The following is a 24666-nucleotide window of genomic DNA, read 5'->3' on the forward strand; positions in this document are numbered from 1 at the left end:
CTCTCTGTATCACATACACATGTATTCGATTAATTTCTCTTTCTTTTTCTTTGGATATTTTTAGGATACAAGAGCAGAGGTAGAATACAGCAGATCAATAAATAAAAGGTGAACACCTCAATAGAAATGGGAACGAAGGACATAGACTAGAAAATTTTCAATCTCCTTTTTCTTAAGGCATACTTTCTAAACTTTATTTTTAAATGGGAAAATAATGCAAAGAAAGTCACATTTATAAAACGTTGTGAGTATCTTACCATTTAATACTGATTATGCCTGAAACACTGTAGACAGCAGGGCTTTAGAACTTTATTTTGTGAATTTCCCACACTTACATGTGTGACCATGTGTATGTGTATATAGAAAGCTACATTTTTCTAGGGATAGAACCCACAGCTTTCAATAGATTTTTAAATGTCAAGCATTAACCAGTACAGAAAGGTGTTTATTGAAAGAAAATACATTACTGAAATAATATACATCCCAAAGATTAACTTAAAATCTATTACATAGCACAGGAAGCGACTCTTCCTTTATTTCTCTTTATTCCTAAAAATATAACTTACTGCTGCCAGTTTCTTCACAGCCACAGTTGTGTTGTTCACGTAGCCTTTATACACAACTCCAAATCCTCCCTCTCCCATTTTATTACCACCGACAGATATGGGTCGTTCATCAAAGTTATTTGTGACATTCTTCAGTTCATAAAATGAAAAACTGTGAAAACCTATAATGTTAATAAAATAAGAAAAAATGCTTCAACTAAAAAATAAATTTCTCATCATAATTTCAATATTTTCTCATTTAAAAATTTCATACACATGTAAATATTTGTAATTTTGGATTAGGTAAGATGGGAGAGGGCAAAACCATTTTGAAAATACAAATTATAAGCTTTATCTGTTTGCCGCTCTTCCCCTCCAAACCGGTAGTCAATCACCCAAAATGCTAGCAGCATATTTGGGTGGGTCTGGTCTATTCACCTACAACTCTAGTCACATATTTTATTTTTTAAAGTGACTCTTACAACTTATATACATGTTTATTCAATTTTTTCATAGCATCTGTATTTCTTTGCATATTTGCATATCCCATTGCCTCTAATCACTGATAATACACTAATTAATATAATAAAGATGATAGTAATAAAGCAGAAGAGGTAAACCCACTGAAGAGCCACTGCCAGAGTGCCCCTGACGGCTGCACATGAAAAAAGGAGAGCTGTATTTTAAAGCAGGTGACAGCCTTAATGACAAATCCACCATGGAAAACACCAAAAACGTCACTTACGTGTATCACTAACTTCTACGCTTGCATTGTCTGGACTTGAGGAGTCAGGTAGCATAAAGTTTTGGTCAGGATTCTGCACAGGCCTCACAGAGGTCCTGTCTTTGTCATAGAAAGGCAAATGCATCTGCTCAACAGTTGCGGCTTCTTTAGAAGGCAGCATGTTAACCGTTTTGGGAATAGCATCTGTCCAATGAAGTAAGACACAAGTTGTTCTTTCATAAGAAAAAGTGCTGTGAAAAAAGTCAAACTAGAAACCTGGTTCATTTAACGTCATTGCAGTTACTCTGGGCAGGGGGGGCGCTGTATTCTTACAGCACACACAAGAAGCTGCCTATGCAGAATTCCTAAGTTGTGATAAAGGTGAATACGGAGGGTATGGCAGTGTTTGCAAAACGTGCTCCCTGCGCTATCTGTACCAGAGACACTGAAGCACTTAGTTAAGAACACAGACCGTGAACCCAGTTTCAGAATTCAGATTAAGCAAGTGTGGAAGAAAGCCCAGGAATCTATGTGCATAACAAGAACCCAAATGATTCTTATGCACAAAACAGTGAGGACCAAGGTGTAAGTGGCATCAATGGGAAGAAAGTACTAGATACTAACACACAAGAATACAATTTATTGGAATCGTGATCAGAGTCCCATGAAGGTACAAGTTCAAGGTAAAAAAAAAAAAAGCAAGAACTCAAAAGAAGAATTACTGTCTTACACACTAATGTAGATGTCTAGAGTGCATATCCTTCTAAACTTCCTACTGGCACAGAACTTCTCGACTTTAATGGTAGGATCATGGTCAGTCAGGAAGCCTCTATCACCTTCACAGCAGAGTCCACAGTGTCCTGTCTGGGTGCTTGTCAAAGACTTAGGGAGAGCTGAGAGAATGAAGGGACTCTCAAGTATAACGTTTTTCTACTATGAGAAAAAAGGAAGCATAAGAAGAAATGTTTCAATTTCTGCCATTTGTCTTTCCACTCTAATTTTTGACACCCTGGTCACAGTTTACCTGGGAGCAAAAGACTTGCAGGAGCAAAAAACTCATTTTGGACCAAAAGATCCACAAGATCACCAACTGTGCAATTTGTGGTGCCCCAGTCAAAGAGTAATTCACAGGTGGGACTTTTTCCAGTTTGGAGTAATGCTTCAAATCTCCTTAAAAGCAAGTAACAAAGAAATAACATTAGTCTATTGTCTTAGTTCATTTTGTGCTGCTAAAACTGAACATCACAGACTGGGTAATTTATAAACAACAGAAGTTTATTTGGCTCACAGTTCTAGAGGCCGGGAAGTCCAAGATCAAAGGGCTGCATCTTATGAGAGCCTTCAAGCTCTGTTCATTCCATGGTGGAAAGATGGAAAGGCAAAAGAACATGACAGGGAGAGAAAGAGAGAGAGAGAGAGAGAGACACCCACCCCTGAGATAACTAACCTACTCCTGCCATGACATTAATCAATTCATGAGAGCAGACCCCTGATTGGCAATTAAATTTTCAATGCATGAACGTTGGGGATACTTTCAAGCCATCGCATGTATAAATTTAGTTCATATGAAAATAGGAATTGATCCCCTGGTGCTATCTCACCCACAGCACCTCCTGTAATATAAAGGGAAAGGGAAGAGCAAGTGAACAAGCCAGAGTTATAAAGAAACAGGAAAGAAGGCAGAAGGAAAGAAAAGATGTCAAAGATGACAGTAATAAAAGTTACCACTTACTGAGTACTTGCTGAGTATTTACTCAGTGTGCTACAGGATGCACACATGTGGACTTGTACAAAGATACTGTCATCATCATACTACTCCACTAACGAGAAAACCAGGCTCGCAGAGGTAATCAGCCCCCAGCCACACCACCAACGAGATGAATCCAAGTAGAGTTTCAAATTCAGATCTCACTTGTCAAAAGGGTGTGCTCTTGACCTACTTAGCTATGTTACCTCCACTATGACTTACTAACTCTGCTATCTATATAATTTTTAATAAATCAGCTCACTTGTTTAAAGAAATACATATAGAATATACATAACATTAGAGAATTACTCCTTAATCTTAATATATTTCATTAAGTTGAAGGAAAAACACAGATTCATTTTGTCATTCTGTGGCTTTAAGACTAATAATTAGTTTTGAAAAGTAATTAGTTTTTAAAAGTAAACATTTAAAAAACTTAAGCAATATAGTTCTTTCTGCTTTTCTCTAAAGTCCTTATTTTAAAAAACTGCAACCTCATAGCAAAGTTGAAAGAATTAGACAAAGAACAACCATTTACCCTTCCATAGACCCACTTATCGGACAACTGAAAAAATCTTGGCACATTTGTGCTCTTGTTCATGTTTTCTATAGGTCTATGTCTGTGGGGAGTGGGTTTCAGAGTACAGGCCAGATGTCTTAGAGAATGTCTCACAGTCTAGATTTACCAAACTACATTCTCATGATTAAATTTAGATTAACATTTTTGGTGAGAACACTGCATAGGTGATAATGTGCTCTTCCCACCATATGACATCCAGAGGTACATACTGACATTTTGCATCATTACTGGTGATGTTAAAGTCTGATCACTTGGTTAAGGAGGCATACTTCATATTTCTCCATTATAAAAGTACCTCTTCCCTTTATAACTTCTAAGTAATTTGTGGATACTATTTTGGAATCTTGTGCACATTCTGTTCACCAACAAAACCTGATGCTTTTAGGCTCACCAGTGAGTCTTGTGTGAATCAATTATTCATTGGTGATTGCAAATTGGTAACTTTCTAATTCTACCATTCTTTTAATAATTATTTGCCTGCATTATTCTACAAAGAAGAGCTTTTTTGGCCAGGCCTGCTGGCTCACACCTGTAATCCTAGCACTCTGGGAGGCTGATGCAGGTGGATTGCTTGAGCTTATGAGTTCAAGACCAGCCTGAGCAAAAGCAAGACCCCGTCTCCACTAAAAATAGAAAAACTGAGGCAAGAGGATCACTTGAGCCTAAGGTGGAGGTTGCTGTGAGCTATGATGCCATAGCACTCTACCCAAGGCAACAGCTTGAGACTTTGTCTCAAAAAAAAAAAAAAAAAAAACCCAAAAAACAAAAAAGAAGACCTTTTTCTTCCTACTACCACTGCCCAACTGTCCTCCATAAGTTTTTTAAAACAGTAATAACAACAAACTATCTTTAAAAAATGGCTCACAAGGATTTAACTGAAGCTTCTTTCAAGTAACTTAAAATGTTCACCCTTCACATGAGGAAGCGGTTCCTGGAAGGAATAATTTGGGAGCCAAGGATTTAAGTTCGTTACCAGGGCAAAACTGAAAACCAAAAATAAATTTCTTTTCCTCTTGCCACTGAAGACAAATTTTAATATAGGTTTTAACTGCAATGACTGATAAAAATAAAGTCTGCTTTTATATTTTAGACTAAATAAAGCAGAGATAGCTAAAGAGGAGAAATGAAAATTATTTGCAGATAGCAGTGAAGAATCTTGGCTAAGATAAAGAATTCTATTCACAGATATGTATATTTACAAGCAATAATTTTAAAATGTCAATTTGAAAAACTCCCCAAATACCTTGTTACAGTACATTAGAGAGTCATATACTTTGAAGTTTAGGTTCCAGAATTCTACTAGAGTCTTACAATATTTTTATGTTTGCTGAATCTGGAAATGAGAAATGTGAGGCAGAGTGAACTTCACTTGGGATCACATTAGCCCTTGTGACATATTGGAGAAAGAAGCAAAAATTGTGAAAAGGAAAAAAAAGAAAAGGTTACTTATTACAATGATCTCTTCCATAGTAGAGAGGTTCACTTTGTAAGTTGCAGCATTAGACAGTATTTGTACATATTAATCACTCCAGATTGTGATATAAGAATTTAAAAAGAAAAAGAATTTTTCGTTACCTTATATGAAACTGATTGTATCTATCATCACCCGATGGTTTTTTAATAGCTACGGCTAACTTCTTCCACCCTTCTTGAGGATCAATAAAATCTGACAGCTTCCTAATTAGCCCAAGGTTGAGGCTGCGCACGTACGTTGATGATGTTACGGGTTTACTCATCTTCTGTTCCTAAAATATGGAAAATTCTCATTAAAGTGTTACAGGAGCTGAAGATGACTTCTGTATGCACATATATCACATTTTGCTACAGCATATGAAATGTTGGCCACTGATTATACCATAATAAAGGAACATTCCAAAGTCAAGTCACCGACATCCTGAGAAGAAATTAAAATTATAATTTATATGTCTAACTGTCCTCTGGGTTTGCTTTTTTTCCCCACCTATAAATATCTATAAAAATTGGAGGGCATTTTTCTGACACTGATATTTTCCAAGTGAAATTTATACAAAGGAGCAAAATTGTTTATCAGAAAAATTCCTGTGAGCATATTCAGGAATCATATCTATTAATAAAAGAAATTTATCATTTATTTAAAATATTTTTCTCAATAAAGTAGTTATATAAAGAGTTTGAGGTTGCTATGAGCTACGATGCCATGGCACTCCACCCAGGGCAACCAAGTGACTCTGTCTCAAAATAAATAAATAAATAAAAATATACACAATACACTTTGGTAGAAGTAAAAAAGAAAAATGTAATGAAATAACATTAAAAGCCACCCACTTTCAAATTAGTGTGTTCTTCCTTGACTCCTGCACATTTTTGAGTCCATGAGATTTGCCCAACAATTCATTCATTCCCTACTAAGACAAAAATCCATGCTCCACCACTTCACTCTCTAGATAGAATCTTAATTTCCTCAATCCCCCTTTTCTTCTGCTAATCCACCTTCAGCATAGTATGAGCAAGGATGAATCTCATAATTTCATTGCACACCAGAGGTTCAGAATACAGCTATGGGGAACAAAATAACCCAGTAGACTGGTGTGAATATAAATTTACCGTTACTCTTTTTTCCTCCAGTCCGTCCACTACTGTTAATCTTTCACCTGTCTTCTCCCATTGTCCTTGTTAACTAGTTTGGACCTTTGCCTCTTTCTGCACTGTTTTTATTTGTTCTCTATGTTCCTTATTCTTAGTAGATAGTGATCTCTTCTTCCAATTAATCAAGAAAAATAGATTTAGATATTCCTCTGTTGAATACTTCTGCTTCCCTATATATTTTTATTTTTAAAAATACAATTAGTTTTTGGAGTAAATAAGGCATTCATAGAGAACAAAATTCTAAAGCTATAGAAGAGTAAAATGCAAAAGTGCTCTGTGTACCCTAGGCTTCTGTGTCAGTGTCCAGTTCTTCTTTTTGGCCTTTCTTGATGACCACGTCTAAGTAGGTCTACCTTCCCTCTACCTAATTGTCTTTTGTCATTGCACAATATATTTGTAACCATATATTTATTTATTTACTTGTATTTATCTTCCTCATTAGTCTTTAAGCTCTACGATGCCAGGGGCTGTGCTCATTTTATTCACTAATACAAAGCTAGGGGCTTGCAAGTCATAGATAGTATTAGGCGTTTATTTTAGGAAGAAATAAACTGTTGTCCAGTACTATACTAGGTGATTTATGCATTTCATTTAATCATCTCAGTGACTAAAGCATGTTATCCTCTCTTTCACAAAGTTAGTCAGTGAAAGATCTAGGCCTTAACCTCAAGCCTGACTCCAAAATTCATAATTTGATCCATTGTTCATGTTACTGTCTTTTCTATAAAGACTACTCTTTCACTTTCATTTGAATGAAATGAATGAAAGCATATGTGTGAGGCTCTGTCCTAAGTGATGAGAACAAGAGAAGAGTCATCCTTGTTCTCAAGCTGTTCAGTCTGGCAAGGGATACAAACAATCAGGATGAGTGGTAAATGTGATAGGTGTGTTCAGAGTGTTACGGGGCCCAGAGAAAGAGTGTCGAGCAGGAGCAATCTGAAGGAGAAATATCGAGACAGATTTGGTTGGAGTGATGGAAGTTAAAAGGATGAAAGGAAGGGAATGAGGATAAACCCAAAAGAAAATTCCATGTAGAAAAATTCCATGGGAGAAGGTGGGAGCACATGGGTTAGGCTCAGGCAGGGAATTTGCAATGGCTAGACCATAGGATGTGTACGATTAAGTGACAGGAGATGAGGGTGGAGGGAAGCAGGGCCAAATCGACACATGCCTCACATCCTAAGACGAGGAGGTTCAGCTTAAACTGAAAGTTATAGAGGTGTCATTTCAAGATCTTAAGGACGAGTGTTACATGACCTTATTTGGTTAATAAATATTCCTCCAGATAAAAAATTTATAGGAGTGGGTATTGAGACAGGGAGACCAACTTGAAAACTTCTGAAAACAATTTCATATAAGATCAGAAATTAGAGGAAATGAAGACAGAGGGAACAAAGAAAATGATCACTGGGTGGTGTTCTGATTTTTTTTTTTTTTTTTTTTTGGTCAAGTTAAATGGGAATTGTCTACTTCTGGCATCATTTAGGGGAGTTGGTACCAAGGATCTATGTATTTTATATTTGTCTAGAGTTTAGGAGAGAGGTTTCAGAAAAGAATGTTCACTACAAGTATTCTCACATATAAATTGAGAGCATACAAACATATGTGGTTGAAGCAACAGTAAAAATGAGATTGCCTATTCGGAATGTTTACAGTAGAAAGCAGTAAAGTGAAAGAAAGAATTTGTAAAAGTATTGATATCAAGAAGGCTAGGCTTGGTGCCTGTGGCTCAAGTGGCTAAGGCGCCAGCCACACACACCTGAGCTGGAGGGTTCGAATCCAGCCAGGACCTGCCAAACAACAATGATGGCTGCAACCAAAAAATAGCCAGGTGTTGTGGCGGGTGCCTGTAGTCCCAGCTACTTGGGAGGTTGAGGCAGGAGAATCGCTTGAGCCCAGGAGTTGGAGGTTGCTGTGAGCTGTGATGCTACGGCACTCTACCCAGGGCGACAAACTTGAGGCTCTGTCTAAAAACAAACAAACAAACAAAAAAAACCCCAGGACCCTAGCATAACAGAGACTTCTGGAATGGGGAAGGTGTTGGTATACAAGTGTAAAGACTCAAAGAGGTTAAATAACACTGATAGATGTGTTAGATTTGAAAACCACAGGCCACTGTTGACTCAAGAAGAGCTGTAGTGGAATTGGAAGTAAAAGGCAAAAATAGATTTTCCAAGAAGGTTGGCTATGATGGAAAGTGGAGAGAAAGAGAGAGACAGCGACAGACAGAAAGAGAGGTGTTCTCAGTTAATGGTGGCCGTTTTCTATACCAATATTTACCACATAGACATTGACACTTAACTTACTTATTCCTAGTTCATTTCAAATAACAATAAATTATTACACGCTAGCATGCATAATATATTTTAAAAATAACTGCACTTCCACCCAAATCAGAAGAGTGATTATTCTACAGTTTCGCAAATCTCTTTAAAGCTGAATTTAATAGAAGACAGCCAAATTCTCCTATCTGTTTCTTCATTCAGTCTGCTGCAGTATGTTGTTTGGTTGATGTAAATGAAAAAAAATCTAGCTTCACACAGACTTAAGGAGCAATCTGAAGCTGTACCAATGAACTTGCACATTAAAATCTACCACACTCTGAATGATTCTTTAACCATATGTGATTTTGATCTTGTAAACCTCCTAAAATAATTTTGGGGACCCTAACTACACTTTGAGACTTGCAAATGAAAAGGTTTAAGAACTGATTGTCAATACAAATGGGATAGTGAATAGAGATGAATAAATCAGCCTTAAATAGAAAGAAACTTCTTCCAAATCTAGAAAAGAGGGAAGCAAAGGTTTGAATAAATTTGAAGGGAGAGGGAGAGCTCCCACACAATGTTACTTCCTCTGTGAAACAGGAAGTGAGGTCATCTTGAGCCAGGTCAAAGGACTGACCAAGCACCTAACGGGCCACCTAGTAAACGCCTGCTATTCTTCTAAGCCCAACTCAAAAGGCACTATTGGCTTTCCCTGAGAATCATCTTTTTTGGTCCAATATGTCACCCAGTCTTTCTTGCATTAGAACAATTATTATGTTTTACTGTTTACATGTCTGCCTTCTCTGTTAGATAATGTACTCTCCTAGGCAGGGGCCCAACCAAATTTACTTTAGCAGATACTTAAAATATTTGTGCTGAATGAAAAACTGATTTTTTTAAATTAAGTGATATTATCTACTTAGAAACAGTTACTCCCTTCAAGTTATTTTTTTTTGAGACAGAGTCTTACTAGGTTGCCCTCAGTAGAGTGCTGTGGCATTACAGCTCACAGCAACCTCAAACTCTTTTTTTTTAATTAAATCATAGCTGTGTACATTAATGCAATCGTGGGGCACAATGTGCTGGTTTTATATACAATTTGAAATATTTTCATCAGACTGGTTAACATAGCCTTCCTGGCATTTTCTTATTGTGTTAAGACATTTATATTCTACATTTAGTAAATTTCACATGTACCCTTGTAAGATGCACCGTAGATATGGTCCCACCAATTACCCTCCCTCTACTTATCCTCTCTGCTCCCTAAACTCTTGGGCTTAAGCGATTCTCTTGTCTCAGCCTCCCAGGTAGCTGGGACTACAGGCGCCTGCCACAATGCCCAGCTATTTTTTGTTGCAATTGTCATTGTTGTTTAGCTGGCCTGGGCTTGGTTCGAACCCACCAGCCTCAGTGTAGGTGGCCAGCGCCCTATCCAATGAGCTACAGGCACCACCTATTTTTCCTTATTTATTAAGATTTCTTTCTACTATAAGAAGTATAATGTGATTGTCAAAGCTAGAAAAGACAGAATTGCTTGGTAATCCTAAAAACTACAACTAAAATATAGGGAATTAAGAATCAAAACAGACTATCTTAAGGCCAGGGATAAATTTGATAGCTATCCTGCACTCATATTTCTTGTAATGGGGTAGGGATACCAGGAAAAGGAAGGTCTTTTGGATAACGCTTTCATACATACGTGTCCAAAAGTTTGAAATCGCAGAAATTAAAATTTTACTTTTTACATAAACTCATAATTCACTCCCAACCACATACCTGGAAGAACATAAGCCAAAATACTAACAGTGGTTATCCCTTGGTGATAATTTTTATGGTTTTGTTTTCATTTTTTTCAATAATGAAAACAGACCAGGTAGAAAAACTTGAATAGTGTCATCATTTTCAGACTGTTCAATATTTACTTTAGCATGCTTAGGATTAATGGAAGTGGGACAAGATAAGTTGCTTACAAATAAGTAAAACATGACTATTTTCTCACACCATTAAATCTCATAGCAAAGAAAAATCATTCGTATTTTCATATAACACAATTCAGACAAGCAGATGGTGAGGTGGCGATTGAGACATATACTAAAATCAATGTCTGCTTTCACACGCACACCTCCTCACGCATGCGCACGTTCTCCAAGTACTATGCCTAAAATAAGAGTGCAAAACATTCTTGTCAAATTGATTACTAAAGATGTATGATTGTGCTTCACTAGCATTCTGATCAATGGATTGTACAGAAGTGGAGAGAAGATGGACTTTGAGGTTGCATGTGTTTGGGTTGTAGTCACAGCCAACCGAGACCAGGGCTAGTAAACCAATTTCTCTGTGCCTTGGCTTCCTCGTCTGAAAAACAGAGATAGTAATATCTAAGAATTGTGGTAAGAATTAAAATCAACAAAGGCAAAGGGCCTGATGTTGTCACATAATAGGTGGTAAAAAAAAAGTAGCAATCATTATTTTCTAGCAGAAGTTGTTCTTACATCTTTTTTTTTTTTTTTTTACAGAACTATGCAGAGTTGAATTTAAGCTCAATGTTCCGAACTGTAGTAAGGGGCCACTGAGAAGATATAAATATGAGATCTGAGACTATAGCTAAGCTTTTCAAGCGGTGGCAGTATTATTTCATCAACCACGGTATTTTCCATATATTTATAACCTTTCTAGAACATACTGTCTTATTCACTTCCATGTGTTCCGAGAAAAATACGCTAGATAGCCATTAATCTTTATTTTTGGATACTTCAATATTATTCTGAACAAAAGCTGGTGATACCTTCCATACCCATTAAAGTATTCAGGGCTAGCTCTCTTAAATTGGGATATGTGCTGATGTGACATGAATTACACAACTCATCTTTCTCAAACATTGATTTAACTCACTGGTAAGGAAGCTTAAATGCTTTGAATATACTTTTTAAAAGTGACACCTTCACCAAGTGTCAACTGAGTGTCTACTTTGTGCTAGGTATTGATCCAGGCCTCTGGAGAAAAAAATTAGGAAAATTAGAAAAGTAAAACAGATATGAACTCATGGAGCTTATATTCTCACGGAAAAAGACAGACAATAAGCAAACAAATTCTATAGTCTGTTAGATGCTGCCAAATGGAATAGAAGAAAACCCTCACAAAACAGAGAAGGGGCTATAAGGTTAAATAACGTAGTTACAGCAGGATTTTCAACCAATGTGCCTAGAGAGGACTGTAAGTGTGCTGTGAAAAATTTTAAAGATCATTAATTAAATTATTTCTGAAAGAAGTTCAAAGTACAGTAAACATGATCTCTTTTTCCTTTTTTTAATCAACGTATTTTTTTCTTTTTTTGAGACAGAGTCTCACTTTGTTGTTCTAGGTAGAGTGCTATGTCATCATAGCTCACAGCAACATCAGACTCTTGGGCTAAAGTGATCCTCTTGCCTCAGCCTCCTAAGTAGCTGGGACTACAGGCGCCTGCCACAACACCTGGTTAGTTTTTCTATGTTTAGTAGAGATGGTGGGGGTCTCACTCTTGTTTAGGCTGGTCTTGAACTCCTGAGCTCAAGCAATCTACCTACCTCAGCCTCCCAGAGTGCATGATTACAGGTCTGAGCCACCTTACCTGGCTCTTTATCAACATAATTTAAGTGTGCCATGTAAATTTAACTAAAGGTTTGATGTGCCCCGAGATAAAAAATGTTGAAAAACAGTGAGCAAGCCTCAATAAGAAGGTGGTATTTGATTAAGTGTCAGAAAGAATAAGAAAGCCAGGTTTCTTGGCAAAGGTAAGAGTCAATACAACGTTTGGAAGTAGGCCCATGGAGAAACAGCAACAGCAAGGAGATGGTGGGACTGCAGACTGGGCAGCAGGCAAGTAGCAGGTGAGGTCCCAGAGGTAAACGGGCCATGTCTCCCTGGGCTTACAGCCTTTGTATTGACTTTGTTCCTGAATAACGGTCGTGTCTTAAGGATACTGGCAGCTGAGAATAGAGGACATTGGAGTAAGGACAGACAAGTCGGAAGAACGCAGCTAGGTGAATATCCCAATAATCCAGGTGGGAGGGGTTGGAAGCTTGGACCACTGTGGTAGCAGGGCATACGCAGAAGCCCTGCTGGGTAGATTCTCAGGTCAAGAGGGAGAACATGCAGAGAGGGAGAACATGGTTTGAAGGTTTCTGGTTTGAACAAGTTTCCGGACACATACTGAGATGGAGCAGACTGTGAAGGTGCACGTTTGGCCAGGAGCTCAGTTTGGACGTGTAGAAGGCAAATTTCAAATGAAAGCTTCACACGGAAACAGAAGAATAGAAGAAATCTAAACCTTCTATAGACTTCTTCAAGGAACGCTCCCAGAAAGGGAAAAGGCAGACTTTAATATCCTCTGCTCATAGGCGCCTTGGGCAGATAGGATTTTGAGGTACTAACAGTTCCCGGTGGAAACCCTGGAAGTGATTTCTCAGGGTATGCTTTTATCCCTTTGTTTCCTCTCTTGCTTCCAAGCTGTCAGGTAGACTTCTCCCGCGCCCAGCCCCTCCATCTGTTAACACACTTACCTGACCCTCCAACCCCTCTCCACTTTGAATTGCCTGGAGACTTGGAAGCCAGAGAAACAAGCTAATTAGAATGGACAGAAGGCTCGGAAAGCTGTCCCTGCCAGGCGCTGGCCTGACTTCCTGGTTCTCAGGAAAGGAGACTTCATTTCGTAAACGGGCTCACGGAACACGCTGTTAAGAAACCTGAGGTGAGATCCAACAGAGCCGCAGAATACTGGGTGACGCTCCTCCCCGCCTCAGGTTCATCCGACGAACGTCTGGATCTCTAGGGGCCCGCCCAAGTCCTTCTCCTGCAGCAAGCTCTGTCCACACAACCTACTTCCTCTCTAACTTTTCCTCATTGATGTAAGGCGATATCCGTTCAGCAACGGTCCCCTAAAACTCTGGTGTGGACCGACCGAGGCCTGGCTGCGGAGCTCGGACAACCTTGGGTGAAGGAGGCGCGCACCCTGGTAATCCCTTACCTGCCCCGGCGCGGGGCACCGGCGCGGCACCGCCGAGTGTAGGGAGCCGGCGAAGAACGAGCGCGCTTGGATAGCCGAGAAGGGGCGGGACCGACCCTACAAGTCCCGCCCCTTCGCCTCTTTGCGTTCCCTATTTACTTTGGCTCCACCCTGCGGCTCCAAAAAAAGAGCCACTGCTCATCTTGCGTCGAGGCTTTCTTCGGGAGGGAGCCTGCCCCTTTAAATACGCCTGGTCGGAGGCTGAAAATGTTTGAGGCTTCCGGGCATGCGCATAGCGTTGCGCAGAGGGATGCCTTCATCTGGACGGAGGTAGATGGGGTTGAGCTTCCTAGTGTGGCGTTGTGAAGATTGTGTATGGGGTAGTGACAGGGTCGGCACTGAGGATCGTTTACCCCAAAGAAGGGCGAAGTGTGCTGGTGTCGCACCTCGGGACGGGCGAGGTTGGGGGAGGGAAGAGAAGCGAGTGCAGCTGCTGTCGGTGTCAGGGATTCCCTTGGACTTCTGGAAGGCGACACCATCTCCGTTGTGTGCAGCGTCAGCTTCTGCAAGAGTGGGCTCCCCAGAGTTAAGGCGACTGGTGAAGGAAACGCATCCTGGAAAAGGAGCTGCTTTTCTTTTCTCCATTTCTGATACCTTCCCAGCATTCTTAATTTCTCTGCCACGAGCTAGAGCTAGACAAACTACCTTCCACCGGACACACCCATCAGCAAACTCTTGCAGGGGAACACTGCACCTTCATGCTCAAGGCCATGTGGGCCCTTTGGCTGCCTCCAGTTCTATTCCACTCTTGCTAAGATGTTTGGTTGGAATTTCCTCATCCGAACCTTCTTCCCAAGTTTCCCTGCCTGTTTCACTAGCTTAGAATGTCTTTGTGTCTTCTTCCTTTTTCTGAGGAAACAAAAAATGATTCTTTTAAGGCAAGTCCCTAGAGCTGTGCTCTCAATCATACAATTTTTCAACTCCTCCAACTTTGACTCCACTAGATGCATCCCGCTCATTTTCATCAGTGTCATTTTACTGAAGCACCTGTTTGGAGTATGTCACACTTTTACACAAACACCTCCAGTGGCCATCTATTGATCACCCAATAGATTCTAAGTTCTTGACAGAGCAGTCAAGGTCTTCCATAGTCTGGTATCAATCCAGCTGTGTATTCCAGAACTGCACTAGCTCCTCCCCACCCTATCCCCCACTTCTATATCTAGGCCTCTTATTATTCTCTCACACATTGTATTTTGGGCTTGTACATTAATCGTGATACCCCTGACTCCTTTCTATCTTGTCATGAACCATTTTGAGGACTTAGATGGCTGCTTCTTGCTTTATGCCCCTCCTGATTGTTGTGGGTAAAAGTGATGCCTTCTTTCTTCCACTCCATCCCTGCGGCTCTTATTTTGCACTAGTTTCATCTGCAGTATTGACTGCAGACCAACTATGTGCCTGACACTGTTGTAAATGTGGGATAATCATTAGTGAGTAAGGAGAACAAAGTTGTTGCACACATAAAGCCAATATTCTAGTTGGAGGCAATAGATAATGATGAAGGAAAAGCATTCACTAGAAATGCAATGCAAAAAATTAAAGAGGGTTTTGTGAATGATAATCAGCTGCAGTTTCCTTCTATTGGTCAGGAAAAACCTCTCTGAAGATTCAAATCCAAAAAGATGAAGGTATATGATTGGGGAAGGAACAATTTACGCAGCAGGAACAGATAGTATAAAAGTGCTGAAGAAGGCCAGTGTAGCCAGAGGATGGTGAGTAATAAGGCAAATGTACAAGAGAAAGGCAGGATCCAGAATCTTAGATGTCTTTGGAAACCAAGGTAAGCAATTTGGATTTCATTATAAATGTGATTAGAGAGTTCTAAACAGGGTTATGATTTAATGTACATTTTCAAACATTGTTTTGGCTGCCATGTGGAAAACAGACTATAGTGGGCCAGTAGTAGAAGCAGGAATTAGAGGCCTTGACAGTGTCTAAAAGATTTTGGAGTGGAAGTTTTAAAGTAGAGTTGAAGGACAGCAGGAGTGACCAGAGAATCAGATGATTAATGTTGATGCAGTTTTTGGAGATGAGAAAGTCAAAGTTATGACCATGAGAGTGGGTGACAAAGATGAAGTGGAGGTGGGAGGTAGAGGTTGAAAGTGAGGGAGTGAGAGCACCAGGTGTGACATGGGTTATCCACATGCAGGATCACGAAAGTCATGCTGGAAAGGAAGTAGCGATCCAGAGGTCATCAGTGAATGAGGAGTCATCAGGGGATCCAAGACAGGATGGCAGCAGGTAGTAAAGCGTGATGGCATGATTTTAAAGGAATTGGGATTTGGGGAGGTAGTAGAGGAAGAAATGGCTTGGAAGGAACAGTGACAAATGATGAAAATATTTACAGCCTCCAGGTGCTAAGGCAGATGGGTATAAAATTAAAAATGCCCTTCACTTAAGAGAACTAAAGAAGCAGTAGCTTAGGGAAATAGGCAGTTAAGGCAAGAAATTGAGGGAAGTGTGATGGAAATTAAAGCATTAATGAAAATAGGTATATGCTTGTATATTTGAATATAGAGAATTTCCTATGATCTCTACATGGCACAATAGAAAGGATTGAGAATTGAGAAGGGAGATGGTTTTGACAAATTGGTTCAGATTAGTAGGATGCATTGTAGAAATGGGTTAAAGGTCCAGATGATGATAAATTACCTGGAGAATGTGGATAACACAAAGAATTGAGTAGCATGGAGCTGCTTCCCAGGGCAATTTATCTTTCCATGTGCTATTGTAGCTATGGTTTATGGGAAAAGTGTGTGAAGGCTTTCTCTGAGTGTTATTCTCTTGTGTATTGCTCCAAGAAAGCTCTCTAAGAGTTTCTTCTCTCTTGTGCCAATGATACAGTTGGAATTTTCCTCTGGGTCAACTCAAAAGTTTCTGTCTGTCCTAATGGGAGCTTTAAAGGAGCCTTAATAACTTAAGCATCCCTTGAAATCAAATTGCAAGTTGGTATTTATAACTTCATTGACCTTATCAGTTTAGACCACTTTGTCCTATCTTCTTCAACTCTTTTCTGTACCTAACCTCTAATATTTCAAAAGCTAGTCCCACATTCTCTAGAATTAGCTAGAGGTTTTAGGCTTCAGGAATAGGTTCTGGACAAGTCATGGTAAATAGTCCCATGTTCTTGTCTCTTCTTCCTGGGCCTCTGAATGGTGTTTTTAAGGCAAACTTAAAATTGACCCATTGTAATCCTGAATGATTAGATGGAAGCCTGGAATGATTGAACATCGGAATTACAAATGACTAGTTGTACCAGAGATAGTTTGCCTATTAATAGGAAAGTAGAAGTTTGTCATAAGTTATTAATGTTATTCAAAAGGACTCAGAATTAAAAGCAGACAGAAATAAATAAATCCTGCAAACTTATTTCAGCTTTGTCATCCACAGCTTCTCTTTCTGGTAACTGACTGCCTCTTTGTTTCCTTTGTAGGCATTAATATTTAACAATGGAAGAGGATACAGATTATAGAATGAGGTTTAGTTCTTTGTGTTTTATTAATGATCATGTTGGATTTCGTGGCACAATAAAAAGCTCGCCAAGTGACTTTATTGTTATTGAAATTGATGAGCAGGGACAATTAGTTGATAAGACTGTTGATGAACCTATTTCTGAGATTAGTCAATTAAAACCTGAGCCAAATAATTTTCCCAAACAACCAAAACTAGATCTTCAAAATCTGTCCTCTGAAGGTAGAAGTAGCCAAGAAGTTAGTACTTTGTCCAGATGCTCTGATAGTAACCAAAATTGTCAGTCTGATTCAGAAAAAGAAGATACTATCAATGACGGAGCTTCCAAATGGGAAGAAAAACCTGATGTAGTAAGCCCCTATTTAGATAAAAAAACTAATGAGTTACTGAATCATTTTGCCTGTGACATAAAAGACAAATGGCTTTCTAAAGCTGAGCTGACTGGACCAACTCCTGAATTCTCAACAGGCAGGATCCTTGACAAAACCCAGAGGGCTAGTTTACATAGTGCGATTAGGCAGAAATTTCCTTTTTTAATGACTGTAGGAAAAAACAGTGAAATTGTTGTAAAACCAAATCTCAATTATAAAGAACTCTGTCACTTAGTATCTGAAGAAGAAGCAGCTGGCTTTTTTAAATATTTAGATGCAAAGGAAGAAAATTCTAAGTTTCTCTTTAAACCTGATGCAAACAAAGACCACAGAAAAGCTGTTCACCATTTTGTCAACAAAAAGTTTGGAAACCTTGTGGAATCCAAATCTTTTCCTGAACTGAATTACAGTGCTAATAATCCAAATGTGATAACAGTAAGATTTCGGGAAAAAGCACACAAACGTGGGAAAAGATCTCTTCTTGAATGCCGGGAAAGAAAGGATATGTATACAGGTAAATTTAATAAATCATCATTTTCTTAGATAAGCTTAGTTAAATGTAAAATTGTGTGAAAGTTGAATAATTTCAAATGAATAGACTCTCTCAAATATATAAAGTTATATACACATATGTAAGCAGTTATATTGTGTTTAGTAAAGTTTTATGGAAGGTAAATATTGATTTCATTTTTTGAAATTCATCTTAATTAAAATTAAGTATGTGGAGATAAAAATATTTTTGCTGTGTTAACATTTGGCAAGGTGAAGAGAATGCTTTGTGTACCCAGGGAGGGAACCGGAAAACTGGGTTCCATCCATCATTTAGAGAAGATACGCTCAAACTTTAGCATGCATTATAATCAGGAAAAGGTCTTATTAAAATAGGTTACTGAGCCCCCAGTTTCTGGTTCAGAAGGTTTGGGGTGGAGATTTCACAGATTCCGAGGTGATGCTTTCCCTACCTTTTCACAGTCACTGTTTGAGGGGATAGATTTAATTCCCACAATGAACTCTCACTGTGTAAGTGCAACTGACCAGGTTTACTTGGCTATGCCCTTCATGAAAGATGGAAAGTGTTTCAGAGGGTCATGTTTTATAAATTTATTTAGCAAAGCATTTTAAGATAAAACCAGCAACCCCAATTTGCACCGGTGTAGTGGCACAGAAACAGGATTGTACTCTGAAGGGACCACAGATATAAATGAGAAGAGTTTACCTTGGAGCTGCGTGGATTTGATTTTACATTATGGCTTTAGTTCACAAAAAGACTTATGAAATTTTTGTATCATTAAGATTTGGTTCTACACATGTAACAATGGGAAGAATAATACCATGAGCAAATTAACAGTTCATAACTTTGGGTTGTACTTGAAAAATGGGGTAATAGTAAAGCCTAATTCACAACTGTATTCTAAGCAGGGAATACATATTTTAGACAGAGCGTGCGAAAGTGCAAAACTGTGCAATGTTGTAGTCCTTCTGTGAATTATGAGAAGTTCTCTGTGTTTGAGTTATAGCATATCTGAATGGAAGTGGCACATGTGGAAACTGCAAGGGTAGATTTGGGCCAGCTATGAATACCAAATTAAGAAATTTGGATTTTTTTAATGAGCCAAGCAGCATTTTAAAAATAACAGCTGACGTCTATGATGCTGCTTAATATTTTGACTAAAAAACCCTATTTATTTACGTTAATTATTTCATTTGATTTTCTTTTGGAGACAGAGCATCACCCTGCTGGAGTCACAACTCACAGCAACCTCAAACTCTTGGGCTTGAGCAATTCTCTTGCCTCAGCCTCCTGAGTAGCTGGGACTACAGGTGCCTGCTACAACGCCTGGCTATTTGTTGTGTAATTGTCTTTTGTTGTTTTAGCTGGCCCAGGCTGGTTCCAATGCTCCAGCTTCTGCATATGTGGCCAGCGCCCTATCCACTGAGCTATGGGCACCGTCCTGATTTGATTTTTTAAACTATCAATCTGTTTATCTGCTAGGAATGTAATTGATATATGGTAGCCTTTTTTTATAATCTAAGATTATTTTTGTTGCAGCTTTTACCCTACAAAAGGAAAACCTGGAAATGTTTGAAGCGATTGGTTTTTTAGCTGTCAAACTTGGTGTGATTCCTTCAGATTTTAGTTATGCAGGACTTAAAGACAAGAAAGCCATCACCTACCAAGCAATGGTTGTCAGAAAAGTGACTCCAGAAAGGTAATAAGATACTGCTTTGTAACATAGAACTTTATATTTATCAAATAGACAGTAGCAAATCAAACATTCAGAATAATACTGGGAACATATTAACCTCACTATCTGTAATATTCATTGATTGATTACTGACTTGGCAAATATTGGCATTCATAATATAATTTTCTGCTAACTAGAGCTATGTCTTAAATTTATGCTGAAAATAGAGTAAGTTTTAGGATAGAGACTTTGAGAAGTGGCAGATTTAAATTGTCTAAATTATTTCTAAATATCCTGTGCTATATTTAAATATGCATGTGCCTTCAGGAAAGTGTCTTATAATTTTTTTCTAATTATTATAATATGTACATGGATTATCTTGAATCGTTACACTTAAAATACTCATAAATTCTTGTTAAATAGAATGTATTTAAATTTAGCCTCCCTCAGCTTAATCAGATTTTAAAAATATTTTTGTAATTGTAAAAGAAATATATATTGTAGAAAAAAGAAACTAAAGTTTCCAATAATTCCACTACTCAGTAACAACTATAATAACATTTTGATCTGTTTCTTTCAGACTTTTTTTAGACTAACTCCATCACACACATATACCACACAGGCATTTATTGTAGATATAACTATACTGCGTGTACAGTTTATATTTTACTTATTTTTTGTTTTTTATTTTTTATTTTTTTGAGACTGAGTCTCAATCTGTTGCCCCATATAGAGTGCTATGACATAATAGGTCACAGCAACCTCCAACTTTTGAGCTCAAGTGATCCACTTGCCTCAGTTTTTCTACTTTTATTAAAGATGGGGGTGTCTCATTTTTAGCTCAGGCTGGTCTCGAACTTGTGAGCTCATGCTATCCACCCCCCTCAGCCTCCCAGAGTGCTAGGATTGCAGGCATGAGCCACCATGCCCGGCCTATATTTTACTTTTTAAAATAAAACAAAATTGTTATGTGGAAATTTATATCATGAAATATTGCAAAATCCTGTTCATTTAGAATGATTTGTTTAATATTCCCCTATTTTTTGAAAAGTAGAATTTGTTCCATTTTTTTTATTATAAATGCCACGATTAATGTTCTTGTAATTAAATCTGTCCTTCATGGATAATTTTTTCTTAAGATAAACTTATAAAAATTGAATTATTAAGTCAGAATTTGGCCTAATTTGATGGAACATTAATCCCTAGTTACCAGATATTTAAGCATCCACTAAATATCTGATATCTAAGTGCTTCTAAGCTCTTACTTACATAGGGGACCAAAATGTGTATGATTTTGTCTTTGTGGTCAAGAAGGACAGTAAGGGAAAGAACTTTAGATGTTAGAAAACTTTCAACATAAAACCTACATTTTAATTGTCAAAGACAGTAAATGTATTGGTTTCTTGTAACAGAGATTTCTTTGATTTGGCTTATGGGTATGGGATTTTCATTACCCTTCAAGTAATAGTGGGATTTTAAGAGATGTAAAAAATCTGGAGATATATTTGGGGGGTCAGGAAACTAAACAGTCTACCTAATACATAGGGTGGTCATAGAGGTGGCTATTTTAAATTGTGCACCAACTTCATGGCCACTCTGTATAGTTCCTATAGGGGCTACAGAAAATAGGGATATAAAGGAAAGTTTCCATCTGTTCTTATTGGATCTTGAAAGTTCTCAGAAAATTTGAATTTATTCCTTAGAGGTTAGGGAAGAATTGAAAGTTTGAGTAAGGAAGTGTTCAGAGCAGAATTTCAAGAAAATCCTCTGGTGCTAGTGGATTTTCTTGGCAAGATTGGGGAAGGAGAAACTGTGAAGGAGCAGAGTGTGGGGACAGGATGACGAGGAGAACTTCCAGGAGGTTCTGTCACGTGAACTAAGAAGTCAGGTCTACGGAGATAGAGTGATAGCATTTGTAACATGTGTTCAAGTTCTTAAAATTATTCTGTTCTTATAATCCTATACTAATGGGTATTTAGTGCACATTTGTTGAAATAACATTAACTTTTGAATAGTCAAAGACATTTGCGCTACTGTTCTGATACAAGGGGTTGCTTGGCAGTTGTCATTTAAAACTTTATATTAAAGTAATTTTTAAATGCAAGATTTAACTGAATGTATGATTTATCACTTGCAGGTTGAATAATATTGCAAAAGACCTTGAAAAGAAAAGAATGAGCGTGTTTAATATTCGGTCTGTAGATAATTCCCTTAGACTTGGTCAGCTCAAAGGAAATCACTTCAATATTGTCATCAGAAATTTAAAAAACCAAATAAATGATTCTGCAAACTTGAGAGAAAGAATTTTGGAGGCAATAGAAAATGTTAAGGTAAGAAAACACAATTTTAAAATAGGATATTACAGGAACATCTTCACTGTTTATCCTTTTATATCTTAGGGCAAGAAGGGAAACTTTTTTTGGTACCTTTTTAAAAGTAATAATTATTTTTAAAGTGATAACTAGGATCACTTGGCTTGTTTATTTATTTATTCTTAGTATATCTTTGTATTAAAACAAAATACATAAATGTAATTTAAAAAATACCATGGATGGAGTTCCCCAGAGAATGGGGAGCAATTGTAAGAAGGAAGATTTCTTTTTTTAAGCATGTACCTTATAAAGTAGCATTTTAGACAGGGACATTTATTTTTTGGAAATTTCGTTGCATTGCTATTCAGAATTATACTCAATCATTTTAATTCATCGTTTAATTCGGAATTTATTTCAGTATATAAAAATTATAAATCATATATACTTTATTATATTTTATGGTAAAAAATTATTTAATATATATTTTTAAATGACATCTGCCAGGCATTTAAATATGCACATGCAACCATATCTTTCAGTCTGATCATCTAGACTGGAGTCAGCAAACTTTTTTTGCAGAGTCAGATAATATTTTTGGCTTTGCAGGCCATACAATCCCTGTTATAACTAATCTGCTGCCATTATGTGGAAGCAGCATAGACAATATGCAGATGAATGAGATTATCTGTGTTACAGTAAAATATGTTTACAAAAAGAGGTGTTGGACCAAGCTTGGGCCTATAGTGGTTTGCTAGCCCTTGAACTAGACCAGTAACTCCCTTAACCTAGGGAGCTTTTAAAATTTTTCAGCAGTCAATCTTTACTCCCAAACCAATTTAAAAGAACGTTTGGAAGTACAGCTTAGGCGTTAGTACCTTTTTAAAAATTTCTTGGGCGGCGCCTGTGGCTCAGTGAGTAGGGCGCCGGCCCCATATGCCGAGGGTGGCGGGTTCAAACCCAGCCCCGGCCAAACTGCAACAAAAAAATAGCCGGGCGTTGTGGCGCGGGCGCCTGTAATCCCAGCTGCTTGGGAGGCTGAGGCAAGAGAATCGCGTAAGCCCAAGAGTTAGAGGTTGCTGTGAGCCGTGTGACGCCACGGCACTCCACCCGAGGGCGGTACGGTGAGACTCTGTCTCTACAAAAAAAAAAAAAAAAGTAAAAAAAAAAAAAAAAAAAAAAAAAAAAAAAAAAAATTTCTTAAGTGATTCTACTTTATAGCCAACATTGAGAAATGCTGATTTAAGTTTCTGATCACAAAGACTTTTTAACAAAATTTTATACCTCTCCAGAGGGAAAAGGGAAACATTGGTCTTTAATTTGCCTTACAGTCATGAGAATGACTCTAACTGAAGATGTTTTTAAATCCAGCATTTTCACCTGTATAGAAGTTCTCTGAAGGTATATTCTTTATATGATTATCTTGTTTTCTTGACTTACCTGAAATCCTATCTTTCTCCCCTAAAAAATAGTTTCTAAAATGATCTCTTAAAAAGAAGAGGGTGTTTCTCTGAACTCTGATAGCACTTATTACTTGGCTATTTATGAATATATAGTTGCATATTATAAAATTCCCATTAGAAATAATCTTAGCCTTAGCCAACTTCTTTTAGATTTGAACTAAGGGAAAGGAATTGAGAAACTTTGAAATAAGGAGTTTTTGAAGTTTTATTATATGAAGTTATAGCTCTGGTTGTTATAAACTCTTTGTTATACGTGAGTAATTTGAAGGTATAGTTAAAATTCTTCTGGGTATTCTGAGATATTATCTTCAATAGAAACTTCTAGACGCTGAGAAATAAAAACTCAGTTAAGACATTGGTGGCTATAAAACAAGTAAACTATAATCTTAATTGATCTAATCCTAACCTTAAAGATATACCTCTATTTTTTTTTAAACTTCTGAAGCTTCTTTTTTAATGTTTCATTTTCTTTATTTTTGATATAGGAGTGAGACATTCTGCATCTTCAGAACTATTTCTTTTTCTGTCTCCTGTTTTGACTTTAGATAAACTTCAGATGTTATTTTTCCAAATTTGAAATAATAACTAAATTTAGTTGTCCTCACTGGTTTTGTATTCTAACTTTTAATTACGTGTTCTTCTTCTTTCTCATCTTTATGTAGCATTTCTCAGATCCTTTGGTGTATATATTGCTGATCATAAGATTCTTGTATTGAAACAAATATGAAGTGAAAGAGTTGATAACGTATTTTGACACTTAATAGTACTTATATACTTTTAATTTGTCGACTATTTTGTATACATAGAATAAAGGCTTTGTGAATTACTATGGACCACAGAGATTTGGGAAGGGAAAGAAAGTTCACACAGATCAAATTGGACTGGCTTTGCTGAAGAGTGAAATGGTATGGATTTTAAAATATATAATCTTATCTATTTTGTCAGTTATACTTTTATATAAGCCAACCTTTTTCTTTGTTAACTCTTACCTATAAATGTCTATATACACAAACATACATATATCATATATAGTAAGTCATGAACATTTATTAAGCAGGTTCTTGGTATTACATTACAGAAAAGCCAACTGGGTGGAGTGTCCTTGTGTTTAGTACTTATGGAAGACTTGGTAGAGAACTGGCCATCACTCTCCAAATTCTTAATGAACTGAATAGGAGATTTAGAGGAAACTTATTCCCTACAATTCCAGAAATCAAGTATCAGATCTTATAGAAGACAGGAATTTACACATGTCCAAAAAATAAAAGGGGAGCAGAAAATTTGAAAACAAAATCTGACCAGTCTCAAATGAAACTAAAAATGCATGTCACAAA

The 24666-nt window shown here is 37.5% G+C and overlaps 2 protein-coding genes across 8 annotated transcripts in view; one reads left to right on the top strand and one right to left on the bottom strand.

Moving 5' to 3' along the window:
- IRAK4 (interleukin 1 receptor associated kinase 4) overlaps window positions 1-13594 on the bottom strand; it is a 28057-nt gene extending 14463 nt beyond the window's left edge. The window contains exons 1-5 of one of the 4 annotated variants that reach the window (XM_053555553.1): window positions 13491-13594; window positions 5172-5341; window positions 2294-2439; window positions 1291-1473; window positions 567-727 (exon numbers count right to left, since the gene is read on the bottom strand). In XM_053555553.1, the coding sequence (XP_053411528.1) occupies window positions 567-727; window positions 1291-1473; window positions 2294-2439; window positions 5172-5332 (651 nt within the window). In that variant the 5' untranslated portion in view covers window positions 5333-5341; window positions 13491-13594. The other 3 variants (XM_053555554.1, XM_053555555.1, XM_053555556.1) reach the window with 3 other exon arrangements.
- A 91-nt stretch (window positions 13595-13685) lies between these two features.
- Window positions 13686-24666, top strand: part of PUS7L (pseudouridine synthase 7 like) — a 28452-nt gene continuing 17471 nt past the window's right edge. The window contains exons 1-7 of one of the 4 annotated variants that reach the window (XM_053557549.1): window positions 13686-13799; window positions 15122-15312; window positions 15682-15773; window positions 16966-17888; window positions 19425-19584; window positions 21698-21890; window positions 24139-24237. In XM_053557549.1, coding sequence (XP_053413524.1) covers window positions 16982-17888; window positions 19425-19584; window positions 21698-21890; window positions 24139-24237 — 1359 coding nt within the window. In that variant the 5' untranslated portion in view covers window positions 13686-13799; window positions 15122-15312; window positions 15682-15773; window positions 16966-16981. Of the gene's footprint in view, window positions 13800-14614; window positions 15313-15681; window positions 15774-16965; window positions 17889-19424; window positions 19585-21697; window positions 21891-24138; window positions 24238-24666 lie in introns of those variants that run through there. The other 3 variants (XM_053557550.1, XM_053557548.1, XM_053557551.1) reach the window with 3 other exon arrangements.

This window comes from Nycticebus coucang, chromosome 12, assembly GCF_027406575.1.
Source record: "Nycticebus coucang isolate mNycCou1 chromosome 12, mNycCou1.pri, whole genome shotgun sequence".
Taxonomy (NCBI): Eukaryota; Metazoa; Chordata; class Mammalia; order Primates; family Lorisidae; genus Nycticebus; species Nycticebus coucang.